We start from the raw sequence: 22528 nt of genomic DNA, 5'->3' as shown, positions 1-22528 counted from the left end.
CTTTGAAAAGAGTTTGAAATAACCTTCTAGGTGATATAAAAATCTCCAAAAGGTAAAATTTCAACATGTGACTGGTTTTCCCAGATCCCATCACAATTGATTATTAGGAACAGGGTTCTAAATTAACACCCGCCAACCCGCCAAATGCGGGTTAAAATTCATACTGGCGGGTGTAAAGGGTGCATAAGGGTGTCCATCAGTGCACGTGGCACCAGGATACCCTAGGTCGGAGGTCAATGATCGACTTTGTAGTCGTATCATCTGACCTTCGGCGGTATGTCTTGGACACTCGGGTGAAGAGAGGGGCTGAGCTGTCAACTGATCACCACCTGGTGGTGAGTTGGATCCGCTGGCAGGGGAGGAAGCGGGACAGGCTTGGCAGACCCAAACGTACTGTGAGGGTCTGTTGGGAACGTCTGGCGGAACCCGCTGTCAGGGAGGTCTTCAACTCCCACCTCCGGGAGAGCTTCGACCAGATTCCGAGGGAGGTTGGAGACATTGAGTCCGAATGGACCATGTTCTCCACTTCCATTGTTGATGCAGCCGTCCATAGCTGTGGCCGTAAAGTCACCGGTGCCTGTCGTGGCGGCAATCCCCGAACCCGGTGGTGGACACCGGAAGTAAGGGATGCCGTCAAGCTGAAGAAGGAGTCCTATCGGGCTTGGTTGGCTCGTAGGACTCCTGAGGCAGCTGACGGGTACCGGCAGGCTAAGCGGGCAGCAGCTCGGGCGATTGTAGAAGCAAAAACTCGGGTCTGGGAGGAGTTCGGGGAGGCCATGGAGGAGGACTACCGGTCGGCCTCGAAGAAATTCTGGCAAACCGTTCGGCGCCTCAGGAGGGGGAAGCAGCTCTCCATTAATACTGTTTACAGTGGAGGTGGGGAGCTGCTGACCTCGACTGGGGATATTGTCGGGCAGTGGAAGGAATACTTCGAGGATCTCCTCAATCCCACTGTCATGTCTTCTGCAGAGGAAGCAGAGACTGGGGACTTGGAAGTCGATTCGTCCATCACCCGGGCTGAAGTCACTGAGGTAGTCTGCAAGCTCCTCGATGGCAAAGCTCCGGGGGTGGACGAGATCCGCCCTGAGTACCTCAAGTCACTGGATGTTGCAGGGCTGTCCTGGTTGACACGCCTCTGCAACATCACGTGGCAGTCGGGGATGGTGCCTTTGGACTGGCAGACTGGGGTGGTGGTCCCTCTGTTTAAAAAGGGGGACCAGAGGGTGTGTTCCAACTATCGGGGGATCACACTCCTCAGCCTCCCTGGGAAAGTCTATTCCAGGGTACTGGAGAGGAGAATCCGGCCGATAGTCGAACCTCGGATTCAGGAGGAACAATGAGGTTTTTGTCCCGGCCGCGGAACACTGGACCAGCTCTATACCCTCCACAGGGTGCTTGAGGGTTCATGGGAGTTTGCCCAACCAGTCCACATATGTTTTGTGGACTTGGAGAAGGCATTCGACTGTGTCCCTCGCGTCATTCTGTGGGAGGTGCTCCGGGAGTATGGGGTTGGAGGCCCTCTGCTGAGGGCTGTGCAGTCCCTGTACAACCGGAGCAGGAGCCTGGTCTGCATTGCCGGCAGTAAGTCGGACCTGTTCCCGGTGCATGTTGGACTCCGCCAGGGCTGCCCTTTGTCACCAGTTCTGTTCATTATTTTTATGGACAGAATGGAGCGTGAGATTGACAGGCGGATCGGTGCAGCAGCAGCAGTAATGCGGTCGCTGTATCGGTCTGTCGTGGTGAAGAAGGAGCTGAGCCAAAAGGCGAAGCTCTCGATTTACTGGTCAATCTACGTTCCTACCCTCACCTATGGTCATGAACTTTGGGTCATGACCGAAAGAACGAGGTCCCGGATACAAGCGGCTGAAATGAGTTTCCTCCGCAGGGTGGCGGGGCACTCCCTTAGAGATAGGGTGAGGAGCTCTGTCACCCGGGGGGAGCTCAGAGTAGAGTCGCTGCTCCTCCACATCGAGAGGAGTCAGCTGAGGTGGCTTGGGCATCTCTACCGGATGCCCCCTGGACGCCTCCCTAGGGAGGTGTTCCAGGCATGCCCCACCGGGAGGAGGCCCCGGGAAAGACCCAGGACACGCTGGAGTGACTATGTCGCTCGGCTGGCCTGGGAACGCCTCGGGGTCCCCCCGGATGAGCTAGAGGAAGTGTCCGGGGAGAGGGAAGTTTGGGCATCCCTGCTTAGACTGCTGCCCCCGCGACCCGGCCCCGGATAAGCGGGTGGAAATGGATGGATGGATGGATGGGTGTAAATAAAAACTTACTAGCCAATTTGGCCGGTAATGCATTAGGCAATCATGTCAGTCAGAGCCGCTCTACAGTTCTTGGTCGTTTGTCCCCCTAACAGTCCGTCCTACATTTCCCATGAACACTGTCGTGATGCTACGTGATGACGTATAAGACGCCCATTGGTTGTGCGCAGGCACACTACAGTCTGTAGTGCAACCGGCGCGAGAAACCATGGAAACGCAAACACAAAGAAGAAGAAGAAGAATGAACGGCGGCGTATAAACTGTAAAAAAGGAGACTGAGCTAGCTAAAAGTAAAAAGTAAAGTTAAACTAAATGCTGCGGTGGTTGGGACAGACGTCTGGGGGCGAGAACAGGAAGGAGGCAGGGGATGAGAATGTCGACAAAGCGTGCGAAACGAAGAAATGGCTGACAGGTCGTGAATGGCTTGTGTTTGATCATGAAAATGCCGTCATGTTTTGTAAGGATTGCCGCATGTACACGAAAGAAAAAAACAAGACGAATAATTTTGTGGTGGAGACTAATAATTTTAAAGTCAAGGCAGTAAAGGACCATGAGAGTGCCCGAAGTCATCAGGAGAACCTAAGGAGTCTGCAATACTGACTGCTGCACTATTTGTGTTTTCTAGTTGTACATACATAATTCAATTTATTACCAATGCAATTTTTTGCAAGTGTTTAAGTCATGGCTGTTACTTATATATATTTCTTATTAAAGAAGGAAAGCAGAAACACTTTAAGTTGAAAGGAAAAATACATTTTATTAGGAATGTAATGATACTAAATGCTTACTGGAAAAATGTCTTTTATAAAATAATAAATCTGACAGCATTTTTTGTTTGTATAAATTAAATGTTTGCACTTTCTGTGTATATTTTGTTTCATGTGTTGTACTTTCTGTGCATTTTTCATGCCAACAATGTAAATAAAATGATCAAATGCATTCAGTGGCACTCATAATCTCTCTTATTTTCACCGGGAAAAAATTTGGATAGTGGAAATTCTGATTGGCTGGTAACTTTAGGTCACCAGCCACATTGGCTGGTGATCAAAAAAGTTAATTTAGAACCCTGATTAGGAAATGTGTGTTTGGCACAGTTGTCAATCTGCCTTTGCCTTTTTGCTGGTTTTCCAGTAGCATCATTACAAAAATCTTCTCTTTTTCCCTGTATGGGTCTCAAAAAACAGTGACAAAGCCAGTTACTATTTCACCAAGCCCATGGTGACAACTTCAAAAGCTTATCTTGACCAACTACCAGTGTAAAACCAAAACATTCAGTTTACTGTAATTTAAGAGAAGAGAATAGCAAATTCTCACCTTAGAGAAGCTGGAATCAGAGAATGTTTGCTTTTTTGATTGAAAAATGTTAACAGTCGCCAATTACATTTCTGAGAGAATTTCAGGGTTTCCCCAAGAAAACTTGCTAAGCCTGGTGGTAGGGCCGCTAGAGAAGTCCACCAGCGGCCCACCGTGTTTTTGTAAAAATAAAATGTTAAAAGTTGACAGGAATTTTGAAATTATGACTATTATGTGTTATTGTAAGCCATTTATTAACAATACTTAAACGTAGAGTCTTACAAAAAGGCACAATCTTGAAAGATAAGATAGACTTTATTTATCCCACAATGGGGGGAAATTCACGTTACAGCAGCAACAAGACAGAGTGCAAGAAGTCAGAGGACAATAAGACAAGAAAAATATTGCACAAGTGTTATATACGCTATGGGATTTACAATATATACAATACATACACCCTTATTTACTTATATGTACTACTCATTTAAAAATGATGATTGCAAATGAAAACAGGAAAAGTGTGAGATGTGATCAGTACAATTTGCATTTGAGTTGATGTTATTGTGCACTGTTATACAGTCTGATGGCTGTGGGCAGGAATGACCTGTGGTAGCGCTCCTTCCTGCACTGGGGATGTAAAAGTCTTGTGCTGAAGGAGCTGCTCAAGGTCCTCACAGTGTGGTGCAGGGGGTGGGAGGAGTTGTCCATGATGGATGTCAGCTTGGCTAACATCCTTCTGTCCGCCACCTCCTCGATGAATTCAAGTGGGCAGCCCAGGACAGAGCTGGCTCTTTTGTGTTTTAACACAAAAAAAAATACAATTAAAATAAAAAATATCAATTGACCTTTCGCAAAAGCCCGCACCCCTTAGTTACTGTTGCTAGCACGACAAGCTTCTTGACGCCGACGGACTGTCAACACAGTGTCATGCCGGGGAGAAGTATACCGGTGCGTGTCAATGACTCTTTTTGGAGCAATACCAGCGCGGTTGCAATATGCAGTAGAGGGGTATATCCAAAATATTAAAATAAGGAACGATGGGAACACTATGACTATCAAAGCGAAAGCATACCAGTCAATGGGAAAATCGGAGAAACCCTACGAGCTCCACCACAAATGCAACGAGCACAGCCTTGTGGACCAGTCATGCTCTTGCACTGCCGGGTAAGTTCTCTTATGTTAGCCTAGTATTGTTAAAACATGTTTATCTGTGTCCACATCCTCCATAAGAGCGTTACCGTTAGGTTAGCTAGCTAGCTAAACTTAGAGGGTATTGGTAATGTTCTGGCAATGATATACTAGTAATATACAATATTCGCTAATGGTAACCATAACTTTGATATCCAGTTTTGCATATATGAGCGTCTTGCTCATATAGTCTTGCTAGCTAGCTATCGCTATGGCGTTAGCCTAGCCTCGCCTGACCTTGGAGCAGACGTATGTATGCTTGTTTGTTTTCGTGACATTTAGCTGGGAGTGGGGCCTTCCACACTGTTTGATCCATTGTAGGCACAGCTTCTGTTGTGTCTTCGGCTTTGGGAAGGGAAAGAACACGACTCCCCCAGCCAAACTCTTGGGGTACCTACTGTCTGCATTTATATGTATTTACATATGCCATAGGCACAGTTAGGCTTTTCCCCTTTTGCTTGCTGCCATCTCAATGCTAGTGCGATGGTGTAGAGACCCATATGTGCGTTTAGCACATCTTGCCTATAAGTTGTACAGGGAGCTTCAATGAAGACTCTGGTTGAGGATCCTTGCATTGCCCGCTGGCGGCGGTTGCAACACACCCGGCAAAATATACCTAAGAACGACACAAAAAAAGCCATGGCTATAAAACGAAGCGTATCTAATGCTGAATTTAATTGCAAAATTTGCTAAACCAACATGAAATTAGCGAGCATAATATTGTTAATATTTTAATATAGCACAAAACATGCTTACCATACCCGGTGTTGTAGAGCCATCCACTAAATTTAGGGTCAGCTAACCATTTTGGATCAAATCCGCTAGTTCGATGTTTACCTTCGTGGCTCGCAGAAGGCTGCTCTGACAACGTGCTAACATCCGTGCTAACTGGCACTGGCTCTGCCTCATCATCCAGCCGTGGCTTGGTTGGCTCGCCGGGGATGCACTCCCTTTGGCCTGGGGATGAACAAGCGGGCTCATCGTCTCCTCCAGTGCTCCTCCGACTTCGGAAAAAGAAAGTGTCCAACATTTTCTGACCCTTTCTCGTGGGTTAGGGCGTTTCTTCGTGACATGTCGCGTAAAAGTTGTTAGCGTGTAGACAGGTAGAGAGAGGCAGTGGTTTGGGGGGTTCAGGTGATGGAAAATACACCTGACCACTCACCCCCTATGTGTTCACGTATTGACCATAAAGCTTGGTTTAGGCTTCTGCGTCGCGGCGACGCCGTACCTACGCCGTCGACGCAGACCCCTACGCGGACCCTACGCCGTAGCCTGACGCGCACCTCCAAAAAATCCTGACTACGCGTCGCGTCGACGCGTAGTGACGTGAACGTCGAGGACTGTGATTGGTCCGTTCAGAACGTAATTTTCGGTTCAGTCGCAGCCCTATGGTCGCAGCACAACAACACCGCCATTTTCAAAGTTCCTGTGGTGAGAGCTACAAGAAAAACTGGACCAAGCCGAAGAAAGAATTATCGAGGAGGTACGCAAGTACGACCACCTCTACAACTCCTCTTCGCGGCAGCAAGAGCCCCCCGAAACCATACAAAGACACAGTCGCACCCCCCTAGTGGCTTGGCGGTGAATTGCGGAGCAACGCGTTCCCTCGACGCAGAACTACGAATGCTCAGTGACGGCGTAGGGTGTACGCCGTAGGTACGGCGTCGCCGCGACGCCGAAGCCTAAACCAAGCTTAAGATGTCGCCATTGCACTTTCAATCTTATCACCAGATGCGGTTAAAAGCTCTATATACTGTCTTTGGTATCACTGTTTCTGGTGCATAAAAAAACCTATTTAAAATAAATAAACAAGCGACGCTTAGCCTGGCGGGGGGCAAGAAAAGCCTGGCGGCCCGCCAGGCCTGTAAAGCACTGGGGGAATAAGAACTGAATTTTGTCAGAGTTGTTACTGTAATTGTTTCAACATATTGAAAATGTTTATTTAAATGTTTGTTGCACATTGGGTACATATTTTTTAATTTCTATTGAACTTTTGAAATGCACATCAAGGGCCCAGAGACACTACTGCAATGGGATGATAATGCTTCATTGCATCTGCTGGATGTGTACGTGGGCAATTGTTTGCCCACACCTTAGCCATGACATCTTTATACAACATTAATATGTAAATGATAAATGCACTACTATAGAAATACAGTCCGGGGTTATTTGTCTTTGAGCTTCTTTTACAAATCCTCTACCCCTAGCAGCCCTAGCCACAAAAGCAAGAAGTCAAATTAGAACAGTTTTTTATCTATACAGAGATGTCATATTGCATTTGAAAGTTCCCAGTGTAATGGAAAGGTGCTCTCCTTTGCATATTTGGGAAGCAAAGACCAGTTAATCACAGCAGATTTGCTTGTGACTGATGATGGTGACTGTTGATATGTGAACAGATAACATCAATTGGATCCACCGAGGCACTCACAAGACAAAGCGGCAGTATTACAATATTGTAGGGTAGACATGTGTTATGGGTTTTGGGTTTTAGTTGAGTTTATTTCCCGCTTTTGTCTCTTTCCCACCTTGGTGATTCGTGATTTGTTTCACCTGTCGCTCATTAGCCTTCACTCTTGTGTATTTAGTCCATGTAGTCCTCTTTCAGTTGTCAGGTCATCTGTGTGTGTTGCTTATCAGTATTTCCTGACTTTGTTCCACATACTTCAGATTTTTCTTATTTAGTTTAGTTTTTGTTGTTCACCTTTGTTGTTCCTTTTTTCATTTGCCACAGCCTGCTTCCTCAGTTTTGCTGCCCACCTGTTTTTGTGGACTGTAATCAGCTTTATTTTATCAAAGCTTGCTTTTGTTTTGTCAGCCTGCCTGTTTGGTGTCCTACATTTGGGTTCAGTCCCTTGTTTCCCTGCAGTCCCGCATACACATAACTGTTACATAATCATTGTCATATAATTAATTGTGCACCCCTTCATTACATGATGTTATAAAAAAAGTGACAGTGACATTCATCCTTCCCATTTATGCACAGTATGTCATCCACACTCTCTTCAGTACTACTCATATTTGTCTAGATCCAGAACCAGCTCAGAAAACAATATCAACTTCATGGAGTAACATATAATTGGACTGATCAGGAAAGTGCGTCACACCTGCACAGCAGGTTTGTCATTTCAACATTAAATGTTATGCAGCATCTGTCAATGTACGTTAGTGTGACACCATGTGGCAGTAACACCTGAGTCAGAGGCAACAGATCATAATCCATGAACACTTCGGTATGGATGCATAACAATATAGATCAAAATATATATTTTTAAAAAAAAAGAGAAACTTGAAATATTTGTGATAATTAAAGAACTCGAAACTTTGTCTTTGTCATTATAGTGACCACTTGAGGCTTACCAGTTTCTTTTTCAATCTTTAATTTATCCAGGGAAGAGTGACTCAGCATGGACAAAGGCATTCACAGTCATGCTCCCAGCATTCCCATCAAGGAACTGCCACAGCCTTAAACTGTCAGCCAGTGAGCAAGGACTGATGGGGTCAAATGCTTTGTCTAAGGGCACCTTAACAGAACTGGGTCAGTGTGTGTTTCACATTCATTTTCCACAACTTCCCAGAAAGTGGAGACCTAATATGCAAAATTTTACATTTGAACTGCGTAACAAGAAGCCACAAAAAAGCATCTTGTGGTTTGTGTGACAGTTCAACTAGACTCCTACCTCACTGTGGCTGTTTACCTCCCTCTGGATTTTCAAACTTGCTACCAACAAGCCTTATGCATGACTAAACTAGCCCAGTCATAGCTCAATACAAGTGGTTAGTGCCAAAGGGGAAAGCAGTCGCTTTGAGACGTGTTTCTACACACACACATTTCAATGCTTCCTTCTGTTCAGTCAGCTGAGAAATATGGTGTGCTCTTTCCAAAGTGGTGTCTAAGGGGCCCGGGGCCCTACAAGACTTGCCAGGGGTCCTATAGCTTCACCATTATTGACTTATATTCATATATCAGAAAATGTATAATTTTGTTTTGTTTTAGTGATTTGCTCAAGTGTCTGCGGAAAAAATAAAAATATATAGATTTCACAACAAATATATTTTCTGATACGGGCTCTTCAGACAATTATTTTTACTAAACGGGGGAAAGTGATCTATATCTGCGGTGGTTTGTTCATTTAAAACAATGACATTGTTACAGTGGCAATGATAGCAATGATAGAATACATTAGGTTGATATAGCCAAGCTTCTGCTGGCAAGCCAATCATATATAGGCCTATCTAACTCACAACGACTATCCACGGGCTCATAAAGGAGAAAAACATGAATTGGATATGATAGAAATGAACATTTCTGATCGTACCGGTGGCTGCTGAAGCTGTCCAGTTCATCAGTCTCGCTGGGGAACCCCTGTCCTTCCTTCTCGCTCTTGGATTTCTTTCGTTTCAGCCTGAACGACAACAGCCGCTTCCCCTTCTTTGGTATCGGGGAAATGGGTAAAACATCACCGGACATCGTGGCGTTGTCTCCTGGACTGAAGGGACCGGGACTCGTCGGTAAGGTCCCCGGCTTGTCTCCGGTGCGGGTCGCTCCTACATCTTTGAGGGAACCCGACCGTTTCAGCTCCTTGCTGTCCTTTTCAGGTGATTTTAATTTAAACAAGCCCTTTACTTTCAGAGTGCTCGACTTACTCATAGTGACTGTAAAACAATTCCTGCTTAAGAAAGTGCGAGACAAATCTAAGACGAGAGCTGTTCTGCTTCTAGCTGCTGGATTCACCGGGCTAACCTGTAGAACAGGAAGTTTTGGACTTGCTTAAACCAGTAGTGCGCACCAGCAAGTAAGGGAAAGATACAGCTGTATAAAAACTCTCAGAAGACGTACACGGTTACCTTCAAAATAAATGCCTTTATTTGACGAATACTGTATTATGCTGAATATACCGTAAGTTATCGTACAGGTTGCTTCTTTAAGGTCATGCTCCTAAATACATTACAGTGATTAAATTCTGACCAGAAGAACGTCAAGTGTTTGAAGTATGTGGGATAATACAATTTAATTTACTCAGTGAAGTCATATTTACTGTAATTTTTGCTTATCAACCTTGAGGATCCACCAAAGATTTGTACACAGATATGTACAGACCAAAGCTCCATGCTAATTGCAAATGAAAATGAAATTCTTCTGTAGAAATACTGATTTATTTCATTTACATATAAAATCGAAGAGGGAGAGAAAATTAGACTTAGACTTAGACTGTTACTTTATTGATCCCAATTTGGGAAATTATTCAAGGAAGAAGGAAGACAGCAGAAACATTTTTATGTATTTAACTCTCTTTCAGTAAAAATGTACTACTTCAAATAGAAAAATACTAATACATAAATAGTGAGACTAGAAATGCTGGTATGAACATATGGCATGCATTTCATTATGAATTAATCTGCCATTTCTCTCAGGTAATCAATTAATCAGTAAGTATTTGTTTATAAATTATCCAAGGTTACATAATTTAATTGCTTGTTTTATCTGACCAACAGTTCAAAACTCAAACATACTTAGTATCTAGTACAAGTACCCTATCCCCTTCAACGACACACAAGCATGCTGTGTCATATGCAGGATTTAAAAAAAAAAACAAAACCTTAAATCTTCACTGGTGAAACAATTTTAAGCATTACTACTGTTCGCTTGTTAGAATGATTAGTTTTACTATTTTAGGGTCCACTGATGGTCCAGGACCTTGCAGCATCTGCTCCACCTGTCCTGTGCATGATGAGAACAGCTTAAAACCAATTTTGGCAACAACTTAGCCAAATCATTTGAGTTTGGTGTTTGAAAATGTCTGTGTGTATACATCATCTGAGTTAAGCAAGGGGCAATTTATTATTATATTTTTTAAGTGTGTATGCTGTGAGACCTGATTTTTAACACCTGTAAATCATAACATTTAAGATTTAATACACTTTTCACTACAGTGTTCAGCTTTATATTAATATGAGTGCTATTCTCTCACATGCAAGGCGTCAGCTACTTCCTTTTAAGGAGCCACACTAAAAAGCTTTTATTTTGAAAGCACCATTTTTACTTTGAGCTTCTTGCTTGCTGCTGCTGACAGACTCTTGAGTGTCTCAACATAACCTTCCCAATTTAGTCTTACCTTAATGCAAACCTCCATTTGCCCTTTAATTACCTCTTTACACCTTGTTAATAATATATTTGATGTTTCAATACGGATATGGGTGGGTGGGTGGGTGGGTGTGGATGTATATGTTTTTCTCTAAATGTAAGAGAACTGAAGCAAAAAAACTTTTCCCTACACGGCATTCAAAGGTGTCAGTTGGGTTGACAGTTAGAGTTTAATTCTCAGTTTGAACACAAAGGTCCTCACCAACATCATAAGCCATTAAAATTCTGTGCAACCTCTTTTGTTAATTGCACAGAAGTTTATTACAGTGCAAGCATAAATGTCTTTTTCTCCTGAAGTGCCTTAAATCAAAAATTTTTTTTTTTTGACAATCTGCATCATTCTGCATAACGAATAACTAATCCTCACCAAATCCCAGTTTGACCATATGCATGAGATGAATAAAGGAGATGAGAGTTTCTGTGTGTTGTAGGGAGGGTGTGGGAGGGAAGCAATCTTTTAGTCAGCAGTTTGTAAAAACTCAAATTTCATAAATGGCATGAAAAAGTTTTTTCTATAGCTCTACGGCAGACTTGTTTTCTCCAAATTAATAAAAATTCTGACCGGACATAAGTTGATTCAAAGAAGAGACTGTTAGCAGCTTGTGTAAATTATGCAATCTAGCAGAGAATCACTGGAACCCCCCAATGTACCTTGAGCATGCAGGTGGAATGTCCCTGCACACAGAATGATACAAAGTGTTATTTTGTTGGTAGGATCTGTGTACAAAGGTCGGCAGCAGATATAGATGAGTTGATATCAAAAGCAGGAAGATCAGTGAAGCACCAGCAGAGCCAGTGAGAATGTGGTTTTGCCTTTATCTTCTTCTTTTGAGATTTTTTTTAAGCGCACAGTAATTGTGACATAAAGCTCCCTTACATCTTTCTTCATAAGCAGCTTTGACAACAGTGAAGCTCTGGCACCTGGGATGAATATTTTTCACTGTCATTTGACTTGTTAACATCATACCTTGAGGATAAAGAAATTAACAGGAAGACAATCTGCATCATTTCACAAGGTATGTATGTTCTGAACAGAAAATGTGAGTACTAAACCTTTGAAATTCGATTCTGGATTTTGGTTACTGCATAATGTACTTTGATGTGTCTATATGCCTAAGGGTGGAACTATAATTATTGTTTTTTTCTCTGACAAAGTGCATGTGATAAATTTTAAAGCCTAAAACTGATCTGCAATGACCAATGTCAGTGTTTTGCAATGATTTATCAGTGTTAAACCTTTAAAATGATTTACCTATCACTTTTAAAGATAGCTCGAGTATCATAGAAAGCGTTCAAATAACACACATTTTTACAGAACTGTCATTTCTGTAAATTGCGAAAACAGTATTTGCAGACCGCTTGAAGTTCTCAAAATGTGTTTCTTTACATATTATCTCCCCAAACAAATATGTGCAAAACCCAATACCTTTCTCATCGATGAGTCCTACTACACTGTACCATGTCTAATTTTTGTGATTTTCTGAGAAGTGAAAGTCCTAAAACGAGAGATATCATCACATCATGTTTGTTCCTTACATCAAGTTTTTGAAGAAGTAAACTGAAGTATGCTGTTTCTCACATGCTACTATTCACAGACAAATCACAAGAGGAGTGTAATGTTCTAGGGTCACACAGAAAAACACATTGATTATTTTCTTAATCATTTTTATACAACCAGTAGGTCTGTTCGTGTTATCTGACCTAGATGTTTGTGATCTGATACCAATTCTCAATGATACGTCACAGACCTTTGCTGATAAAGATCACTTCAGACAAAGATCAGACAAAGAACAGAGTGCAAACACCTGCAACTTGTCTTTGCATGCATTCACTAAATGTTTAATGAGACCGAAACTGGGTCATTGACAGCCAGAGGAAGAGCTGAACTAGAACACTGGCTTTTGTCTTGTAAACAGACAAAAAGTTGTAGTGTGAGTTTTACTTAGTTTATGCAGGGTGCAGACTTTAACTATAAAAATTCTGTGCTGGCACCACTGTCCATCTGAGGGCTCATGGTTATAGTGAGGTCTTATTACGGTTCTGTAAAAGAGTGAATACCTTAGTTAATAACCATTAATAAAGCCATTAGTTACAATTTATTAACTGTATTATTAATGGGGAAAAGTATTTCAGATCTTTTACTTGAGTAAATGCAGAATAGTCTAAAATTGCTCCATTACATGTATCACAAGTCTTCAATTCAAAATGTAACTTAATATTGCTAAGCAGTGCTGGAAGCTAAATATGTTCAATAAGTACAAATGCTGTATTTACATTAACTGAGTACAGTTTTGTGGGACTTATACCTTTCTTAGTAATTAAAATTTATCCTCCTTTATACATCTACTTCACTACATTTTGGAGTCAAATAATGTACTTTTCACACCACTACATTTATCTGACAGCTTTAGTTACTAGTTACTTGGTCATTTCAAATTATTAATATGAAATAAAATCAACTAATCAATTATGTAACATGATAGATTAAAATACACAGCAGTATATAAGTAATTAAAATAAACTTAACCTTTACCTGTTGCAACATTAAAATGATGCTTACACATTAATGCATCCATAGTTATAATCCAATAATATAATATGAAAGATTCTTAAATGGTTCATTTTCTAAAATGAGAACTTTTACTTTACTGATGCAAATGGATCCATTTGTACCTTTTCTTAATTAAAACCTTGAATGCAGTACAGAGTATTCCTTAGCAAAATGTATTTATAGTATCAAAAGTATTCCTCATGCAGACACACTCCTTTCAGAGGGTTATATTGTTACAAATTTGTGGCACTTACTGTTGTAATCTGACAATTTGTTGCCAATTTTAAGTACTTTATACACTACCGGGTAGTTTAATAGTAAGGCACTATAAGGTATCATAGCTACAGCAGTCAACTAACTGTAGTCAAATGAAAAGTACAATATTTCCCTCTGATATGTGGGGGATTTGCTGAAATTTTTAAATGATTTGCTGTTTGATGTAAATGGTTGTTTTTGCTTCTCTAGATTAAAAACATGGCATCAGTGACTTCGGATTATGATTACAGTACGGAAGGAGATTACTCAGATGATGGACTCTGCAACCTTGACCAGAACCCCAATGAGGTCATCACTCAAACTTACATCCACTCCATCATCTGTGCCTTCGGTCTGATTGGCAACATTCTTGTAATCGCTACCTATATATTCTACAAGAGAACCAAGATGATGACAGATGTCTATCTCTTCAATGTGGCTGTGGCAGACCTGATCTTTGTGGTTGCTCTACCATTTATTATATACAATGAGCAGCACAATTGGTTAATGGGTCCTGTGGCTTGTAAGATGCTGAGGTCAGCCTACTATGTCAATCTCTACAGTGGCATGCTCCTGCTTGCGTGCATTAGTGGCGATCGTTATGTAGCTATAGTTCAAGCTAGAAGATTCTTTGGTGCTCGCTCACATACTCTTATCTACAGTCGCCTCATCTGCTCAGTTGTTTGGGTGTTTGCAGTGGCCTTAACTTTGCCCACACTCATCTACACTGAGCGCTTTGAAGAGCACAGTGTGGGAGCTAAGACTGTCACTGTGATTTGTCAGCTGTCTTTCAGTAAGAATGAAACAGCAAAGCTAATGAAGGTGCTGGTTCCCAGCCTTCAAATGGCCATTGGCTTCCTGCTGCCTTTGTTGGTGATGGTGTTCTGCTACTCCAGAATCATGTGCACCTTGCTGAGAGCACAGAGCAGCCAGAGGCACAAGGCCATCCGGGTTGTTTGGGCAGTGGTTGTGGTTTTCATCATGTGCCACCTTCCCTTCAATGTGGCTCTGCTGGACCACACTTTGTCTCTTTTTAAGGAGAGGAGTTGTGAGACGGAAAAGATTAAACTCCAAGTTCTGGCCATTTCCAGAAGCATGGCCTACCTCCATTGCTGTCTTAATCCCATCCTCTATGCCTTCATTGGGGTGAAATTCAGGAGCTACTTCTGGCAAATAATGTTGGACCTATGGTGCTTCAGCAGAAAATACATCTACACTGTTCGCTCATCACGGCGAACTTCTGATATTTGCATTTCAGCCCACATGTCTCCAGATGGTTCCAACAAAATGTCATCTTTCAGTGGATGACATTGCAATGGTAGAATTCCTTCGAAAGGGGATAATTAGCAATGGCGATGATAGAGCAGCCTCTCATCTTTCCCACACTGTTACTTTGCTGTAGCTGTACATAGCTAAAAGTGAAAGCATTTGTGCAAAATGTGCTAAAACAAAACATGTGTATTTGAAATCTATTATATTCTAGTAAGCCAGCAATCGAATTGCCTTCACTATAATACAATATTGGAAGATATTCCACATGGTTTGAAATGCTGGATGCTACATTTCCAATACTGCAACCAATAACCAATATTTTTTTTTTTTGCAATACATGCCCTGCCTACCAAACACCCATGTCTTTGAAAGTTTTTGTTCAGAATATGTCTTCTAGCTCAAGCAGACATAAGACAAAAAAATCTGCTTTTTGAGGCTGATTAAAATGACGTGTAAACTGTGGAGTTCTCCTTAAAATACACAATAAAAATTTATATCATCATTTAGTGTAACTGTTAATCACCTGCATCTGCACAGTCAAGCAGGGATAGCACATGTAACTAATAACATGAACGATGGAACTGGAACACGTTATGTTATGTTATTAATTACAAATGTATTTTTCGTCCTATGACCAGTCTTACAATAACCACATATGACAACAACTGGTGAACAGAAACTTTCATACAATGTAATGGTATTTTAAGTCAAATTTTACATAGATATGATTAAGGGATTACCATGGAAGGAATATCTGCTGATTAGTGAGGTCAAAGTTACATCTTATGTCAATATCTGTAATATCCTCATTTTCAATTATTGTACAATTCTGGTTCAAAAAGTTTGAACGCTACATTAACAAAACAGAATGTTATGATATGGAAAGTGTCCTGAGACAACTTCTGTTGTGATTTGGCGCTATACAAATAAAATTGAATTTAATTGAAAAATTAATTAATTTGCTTGTTCACAAGCAAGGATGGGGCAAGGTTCACTGCTTTGTGAAACATATAATTGTATAAAGGATATTACTATATGGGCTGGGGAACACTGTAAAATGCATCATACTGAAGTCTGTTTTCATTTATGTTTTACATCCCAACTTTTATGGTTGACACATGGAATTACATTTCTCTATCCAACATAATGATTAAGCCCTATTTTGTTGTTGTTATTTTATTGCACTTATGTCATCATAACAACAACCTCTTGTTTTCTTATATTTCTACTGCATGTATATGATGTGGAGTGACTCTGCTCATTTTTTTTTAAAGATAAGAAGCATTTCTGATCTTGCTGGACTGTCACTTTACATGCCCTACTTTGTTATATGTGATAAAGCTTTTATATTTTGATTGTATTGATATACAATGATTTCAGCTTGTATTGCTCTATCTCAACTAATAAATATTGTGTTTAAGAATGTACATTTTCTTTAGCACAGTCAATCCAAAATTGAGTTCAATTGGAAATTTCTTGGCTATTGGATGTCAGGAAATTAGAGTCTTTTGTCTCGAAAAGCACTGAAGATAGCACTTAAAGGACCAGTGTGTATACACACATGTGCTTGACAACCTACAACACAAAATCATTAAACTGCAAAGCAACAACCTACTCCTGAGCAGTTGTGAGCAGTCATTTTCATAACTGACTCTTGCAAAGACTCAGTTCTGCACAAGGTGAACTGACCCAAACCTGGAAAACCAGCTGAGATTACCATCTGACATTAGGTACCTCGTTAAAGAGAAGCAATTCCATCCATTACAGAGGCTAGTGTGATATGTGTTCAATAATATACTATGGCGGTTGAAGGATGTTCTAAAAATTTAAATGGCCCTTTAAAGGTGCGAAAACACACCTTTGGGTAGGGGGCATTCCTCAGGTATAAATGTTGAGCTCTCCCCATGCTTGGGTCTTTCTTCATTCTACCGCTCGGGTGATGATTGACCTTTTCTTTGCAAAGAAAATAAAAACCTTGTCGGCCGGCAGAAGTCTCTATTTCATTCTTCACCAGCAGCAGAGAATTTCCACAACAATTTGGTATCAGAAGTGGGATCCCTCAAGTGATCGTCTGGGACGGAACACGAACAGTGACAGGCCATCCTGGAAGAAAAAAGGTTTTCCAGTCTCCAACCTCAAATCCTCTTCTGAGAAGGGAGGACTGTCTGTGTTCGCCCCGCATCGTTACCGCTGGGATTCCACGAATGTAATTCAGCGAAATTCATCTGGTGAGCATTGAAATATTGACATTTCAATTCTTTTTCATAAAAAAAAGGGGCAAACTTTTTATCTGGTTTTTAAATTTGGGATGTTTATATTGACTTTTAAATTTAGGGTTTTAATTTGGCTAAACATTTTCATTTTCATTTTATCCACAATTGTGTCTGAGACCAGGGTAGACTCAGAGGTCAAAGTGTAAAAACTTTGAGGGCTCTTTACTGCTTGTGGCAAGGACGAAGCAGTCCTTACAGAGACGTCTGTATTGTAATTGTCGTGCACAACCTCTGCAGCTGGTTTGTACACACTAAAAACAGCTGGGTTATTTCATCTACTCAGCCGCTGGGTTATAAAATGTTTTGCCCATTATGGGTTATTTGTATGTGATTTGGGTTATTTTTGTGCAACTCATGCGCTCAAAATCCATCAACCCAACATACATCGGCTGACTCAGCAACTGGGTTGTTTGTGCTTCAAACGTCACGTGTCATCACGTTGACAGACGTGCTCCACCACGAATCCAAACACCAGGCTCCATGCATCGAGAGCTCACACGTATGAGCACCGGGAGAACCTGACTAGGCAAGGCAAATGTATAATAAAAGGTTTGTGCACACTACATACCTAATTCACATTGTCTGTGTTGCATTACCTATTCAAGTAGTATCTTTATACCCCCCCCCCCCCAAATCGGTGCGTACACGCTGAAGCCACCATGCATCATGTAGTTGACCAATCACGAGCGGCTTGAATAGATAAAAAAACAGTCGAGGGAAAAATAAAACAAAGCGGCTCCTGGGCCGATCATTTGAATCAGGTGTGTTGGAGCAGGAAACATCTTACACAGTCTTTACGTTTACGTGCAGTCAAAAACTCTTTCATAACCGGAATATCAGCAATAACCCGGTTGCACACGGCCATGTAAACACCTTGAATAACCGGAATATGCTCATATTCCGGTTTTTAAAAACCCGAATATGACCCCTGGGTTACTCCTTTTCTAACCCGAATATTTGGTCATGTATACGCCTATCGGAATATCCCCATCGAACGGAACATTAATTTGTGTTCTGTGCATGTTCTATTCGCAAGGAATCTTGGTCTTTTGAGTGCAGGAACTACTTGTTGAAAACATGACGAAACGGAGGACACCACACTTGTTGAGTTAGAGATGCACTGAATCTTTTCCAAGTTGTAAACCTAACTAGACTTTGTCTTAAAACAATCATTTTTCTTGTGAAGGTCAGGAAAATGGTCCTGGTTTTTAATTTTTATTTTACTATACTAGTTGGTAGACATTTGGTCCTTACTCACTCATACTCTCTCACTTGCTGTCCTGCATTCTTTCTTTCTTTCTTTCTTTCTTTAGCCTGGAACAAACATGGTGGAGTACCTCCATGAGGCCAAGGCATCCAGACCATAAACCTACGTCCTGACATTTGGGAATGATGATCAGCACGTCCAAACTGGTGAAGTTTCTTCAAAGTATTATACTTGCTTGCAAGTAGAGGAAACACAGGAAAAAATGGATACTAGGCCTGTTAACTGTTTTCAGTTTTGTTTCTTTTTCTTTTTTTTTTTTTTTCGCACTGAATGATTTAGTGCCACTGATCTGAACTGTTCCAGTTCTTGACCTTATTTATATTCTGTAATAATAAATTTCAAGGCGGTGCCTAAAAATTCCAGTATTGTTGAAGTGTTTATTGCATTATATATGCTTTGCATGACCAAATCTAGCATGTCTTTTCTTATAGGTTTGTAGATGAACAGTTGTATAGGTATGGGTAGTCTATTGCAATTTATTTTCTTATAGATTGTACTGTAATGACCCAGCATTTGGGTAGAGTAAATAACAAATATGTGTGGTTGAAACAAACCAGAATATTTATTAATTTGACCCAGCATTTGGGTAGAGCAAATAACAAATATGTGTGGCTGAAACAACCCAGTATATTTATTAATTTGACCCAGCATTTGGGTAGAGTAAATAACAAATATGCGTGGTTGAAACAACCCAGAATATTATTAATTTGACCCAGCATTTGGGTTGCATAAATAACAAATATGTGTGGTTGAAACAACCCAGATTTGCAGTTAATTTGACCCAGTATTTGGGTAGAATATTTAACTCATCTGTTGGGTTAAAATGGACTAACCCATCTTTTTGGGTCAAATTAACTACTGCTGGGCTGGTGCTATAATGACCCAGCGGTAGGGTTATAAAACAGCCCAAATTGTGTTATTTTTAACCCACCAGTTTTGAGTGTGTAGAGTAAAGGCTCTGTTGAGATTGGATCTCCAGAGGTTCCGATTGTGGATATCATGAGAAGGAAATATGGGGATAAAAGTTTAAAATATATAAATGTCTGGACAGCTGAGTTTGGATTCCCAATAGGGGGATCCCTCAGTTTGAAAAACATATTACTGGTAGAAGTAAAACTGAAAGAAAAAGAACAAGAAATGAGAAAGAGAAAGAAACTTTCTGTAAAAAAAAAAAAAAAAAAAAAAATGAAATTATAGATGGTCAAAAAGAATGTTTACAAATGTGGAAAGGGGAAACAGAAGCACGAAACAGGAAAATAATGCAGAAACAACTTTTCATGCGAAAAAGTTGAAACCAATGAAAAACAAAATTTACACACAAAAATAACACCGGACTCACAGATCTCTTCTTTTTTTGTTTCCACAGTTGGCGGCTCTGAAGCTGGATTCAGACCTTGACGGCAACCCACCAACTAATTCTTCAGCTCCACCACCATACAACCCTACGGTGTCAAACTAAAGAAGAGAAGCAGACTCCACCATGCCACAACATAACACAAGTTCGGGAGCAGCTCATCCTGATGTGCCTGTTCCACCACAAAACTCTACAACCTACTCCGCTTCTTCAGTTGCACATATACTGGGCCATCCCAATAAAAATGCAGCCTTCAACATGCCCATGGAATATCTGGACCAGAAGGTGCAACGCTGGTTTTCCGTCCATGGACTTCTGCTGATGTCACAACAGCCTCTCAACATCCGGCCAACCCCACAGCATCAAGCAAAAGCATGGAGGAAAAAAAAAACAAAAAAACCCTGACGAATATCTCACTCGCCTGACAGAGGTATTCAGCACCTACAGTGGCCTTCAACTGCCTGATGAGTTGAGCAACACTTCAGATGTGTGGGAAATTCATCTTTGTGATTGTGGACTAAGTGGACTGAAACCAGATATTGCATCAGCTGTTAAAATTTCCTGCATCAGTTGGTGTGATGCACGCCTGTGACATGCCATGCACGCCCATGACCAACTACTCCCCAAGAAAAAAGAAAAAAAAAAAAAGGGAAGAGACAATTCATAAAGAACTTCACATGGCAGCAATAACCATGTATAACGCAGTGGACAACCAAGTCATGGACACAGAGGAGAAAGACATGGTAAGATTTTACACATACGAGGAATTTGTTGTGGTGAAGACATCATCAAATCCAGCAAACACATCAGATTGACGATGGCTGGGGGTTGTCGGAGAGGGATGGACTCCTGCTGACAAGCCAGACCAAAGATCAGAAGAAGGTACTGCACCACACACACATACTGAGCAGACTAAAGCCTGGTTTATGCTTCTTGTCGACGGCGTAGATACGGCGTTGACGCGGACCCTACGCCGCAGCCTGACGTGCACCTCCAAAAAATCCTGACTACGCGTTGCGTCGACGCGTCATGACGTGAACGTCGAGGACTGTGATTGGTCCGCTCAGAACGTAATTTCCGGTTCAGTCGCAGCCCTATGGTCGCAGCACAACAACACCGCCATTTTCAAAGTTTCTGTGGTGAGAGCTACAAGAAGAAATTCCCCCATTCTCATCCTCGACTGGTTCAATGGTCAGACAGACCACCTCCGCAAACGTCTTCTGCGTCGCCTGCGCTTCAACATTTGGAGTAACAACATTTGTTGTTCAATATCGATGAGCTCCATCTCCAAAAACAACCGCTCCATCTCAGTCGCAATTGTTGTCTCTGACCGGAAGAAAACCAAGGAATCCGACAACAGCCCCCCGAAACCATACAAAGACACAGCCACACCCCCCTAGCGGCTTGGCGGTGAATTGCGGAACAACGCGTTCCCTCGACGCAGAACTATGAATGCTCAGTGACGGCGTCGGGTGTACGCCGTAGGTACGGTGTCGCCGCGACGCAGAAGCATAAACCAGGCTTAACACACCATCTATTGAGGGCTCAGACAATAGATACGCAATTGCTCTGACGTTGGTGAAGTACACATCTGATCACTTCAAGAAGTTCCCACAACATATATTGGCCATTGCAGAACAAAATGTTGTGTTCTTAGTTGACTCAAGGACCGCACATTCTGTGATAAAAGATTTAGAACTAACTACAAAACCACAACTGAGTGGAGATTATGTGTACTCTGTTGGTTCATCAGGTCAAACAATTAGAGAAAACATCACTGTCCCACTCAAATGTGTGGACGGACCAACTAAAAGCTTCAAACATGCATTCTTGCTCTCTAAAGTCTGCCCCATTAACCTGATGGGCAGAGACTTGATGTGCAAATTAGGCCTTTGTCTGATCTCAACTCCAGGAGGTATCAAAGTTCACAGACTGATATCTGATCTGGAACCAAATTTCTCACACTCCTTTGTCCACCACACCCCAAACTTGCAGTATGCATATCAATGGAAATTGCAACCATTGACAAACTCTTTTGAGCTTGTTACAGAAGCTAGAAAAGTAGTCTTAACAGCTGCAACACATTTCATGACACCAGACGATCTGCAATGCATCTCTCATGTGTCACCAGGACCTGATGAGCCATATGAGGAACGTTGGTTGAGAGAAGGATTTGATAGACTAACCCTGACGCGCATTTACTGGACACAACATAAATACGCTATATCAGTCTCTCTCACACCAGCTCGATGTGATGTGTATACCATTGACCATTTGGTCCCACACATCACACTTGCAAAACACACATCAGATAACTGGGAAGATTTGGGCCCATTTATGAAATCATGTCTGCATGCAGCTGACTGTCAAAAAACGCCTGATCGATCTTTTCACCAACACCGCAGTGCTACTCCCAGCTGGTATCAAAAAGCGCCTCCAAACCTTTTTCTTTTTCTTTTTTGTGCGAAGAACAAGCTATAACTATTACAGCCCTACAGCAGGTCCCTAAGACACTGTGGGATGTCAGTAACTTTGATATTGGCCTCATCAAAGACTGTGAACCTGTTGTCATCACTCCAAAATCAGACTTTAGACCTTGCAAGGCTCAATACCCACTCAAACAAGAAGCCATCGATGGCATAACACCGTTTTTGAGTCTCTTAAAACAGCAG

At 41.7% G+C, this 22528-nt stretch overlaps 2 protein-coding genes across 3 annotated transcripts in view; one reads left to right on the top strand and one right to left on the bottom strand.

Moving 5' to 3' along the window:
• The window catches only part of crybg1a (crystallin beta-gamma domain containing 1a), a 63132-nt gene extending 53663 nt beyond the window's left edge, over nt 1–9469 (bottom strand). For both annotated transcript variants that reach the window (XR_013078152.1, XM_076748680.1), the window contains exon 1: nt 9059–9469. Coding sequence is in view for 1 of the 2 variants with exons in the window: in XM_076748680.1 (XP_076604795.1) it covers nt 9059–9390 (332 nt within the window). In the remaining variant the exon portion in view is untranslated. The remainder of the gene's footprint in view (nt 1–9058) is intronic.
• Nucleotides 9470–13906: 4437 nt separating this feature from the next.
• Nucleotides 13907–15023, top strand: ccr6b (chemokine (C-C motif) receptor 6b). The gene has a single exon (XM_076749151.1). It carries the CDS (start codon nt 13910–13912, stop codon nt 14996–14998), a length of 1089 nt encoding a protein of 362 aa, XP_076605266.1. The 5' UTR covers nt 13907–13909; the 3' UTR covers nt 14999–15023.
• Nucleotides 15024–22528: the final 7505 nt, after the last annotated feature.

The sequence above is a fragment of the Chaetodon auriga genome, chromosome 14 (genome assembly GCF_051107435.1).
Source record: "Chaetodon auriga isolate fChaAug3 chromosome 14, fChaAug3.hap1, whole genome shotgun sequence".
NCBI lineage: Eukaryota > Metazoa > Chordata > Actinopteri > Chaetodontiformes > Chaetodontidae > Chaetodon > Chaetodon auriga.
Note: the sequence above shows the minus strand (reverse complement) of the source record. Positions and strands in the feature narration are given on the sequence as shown.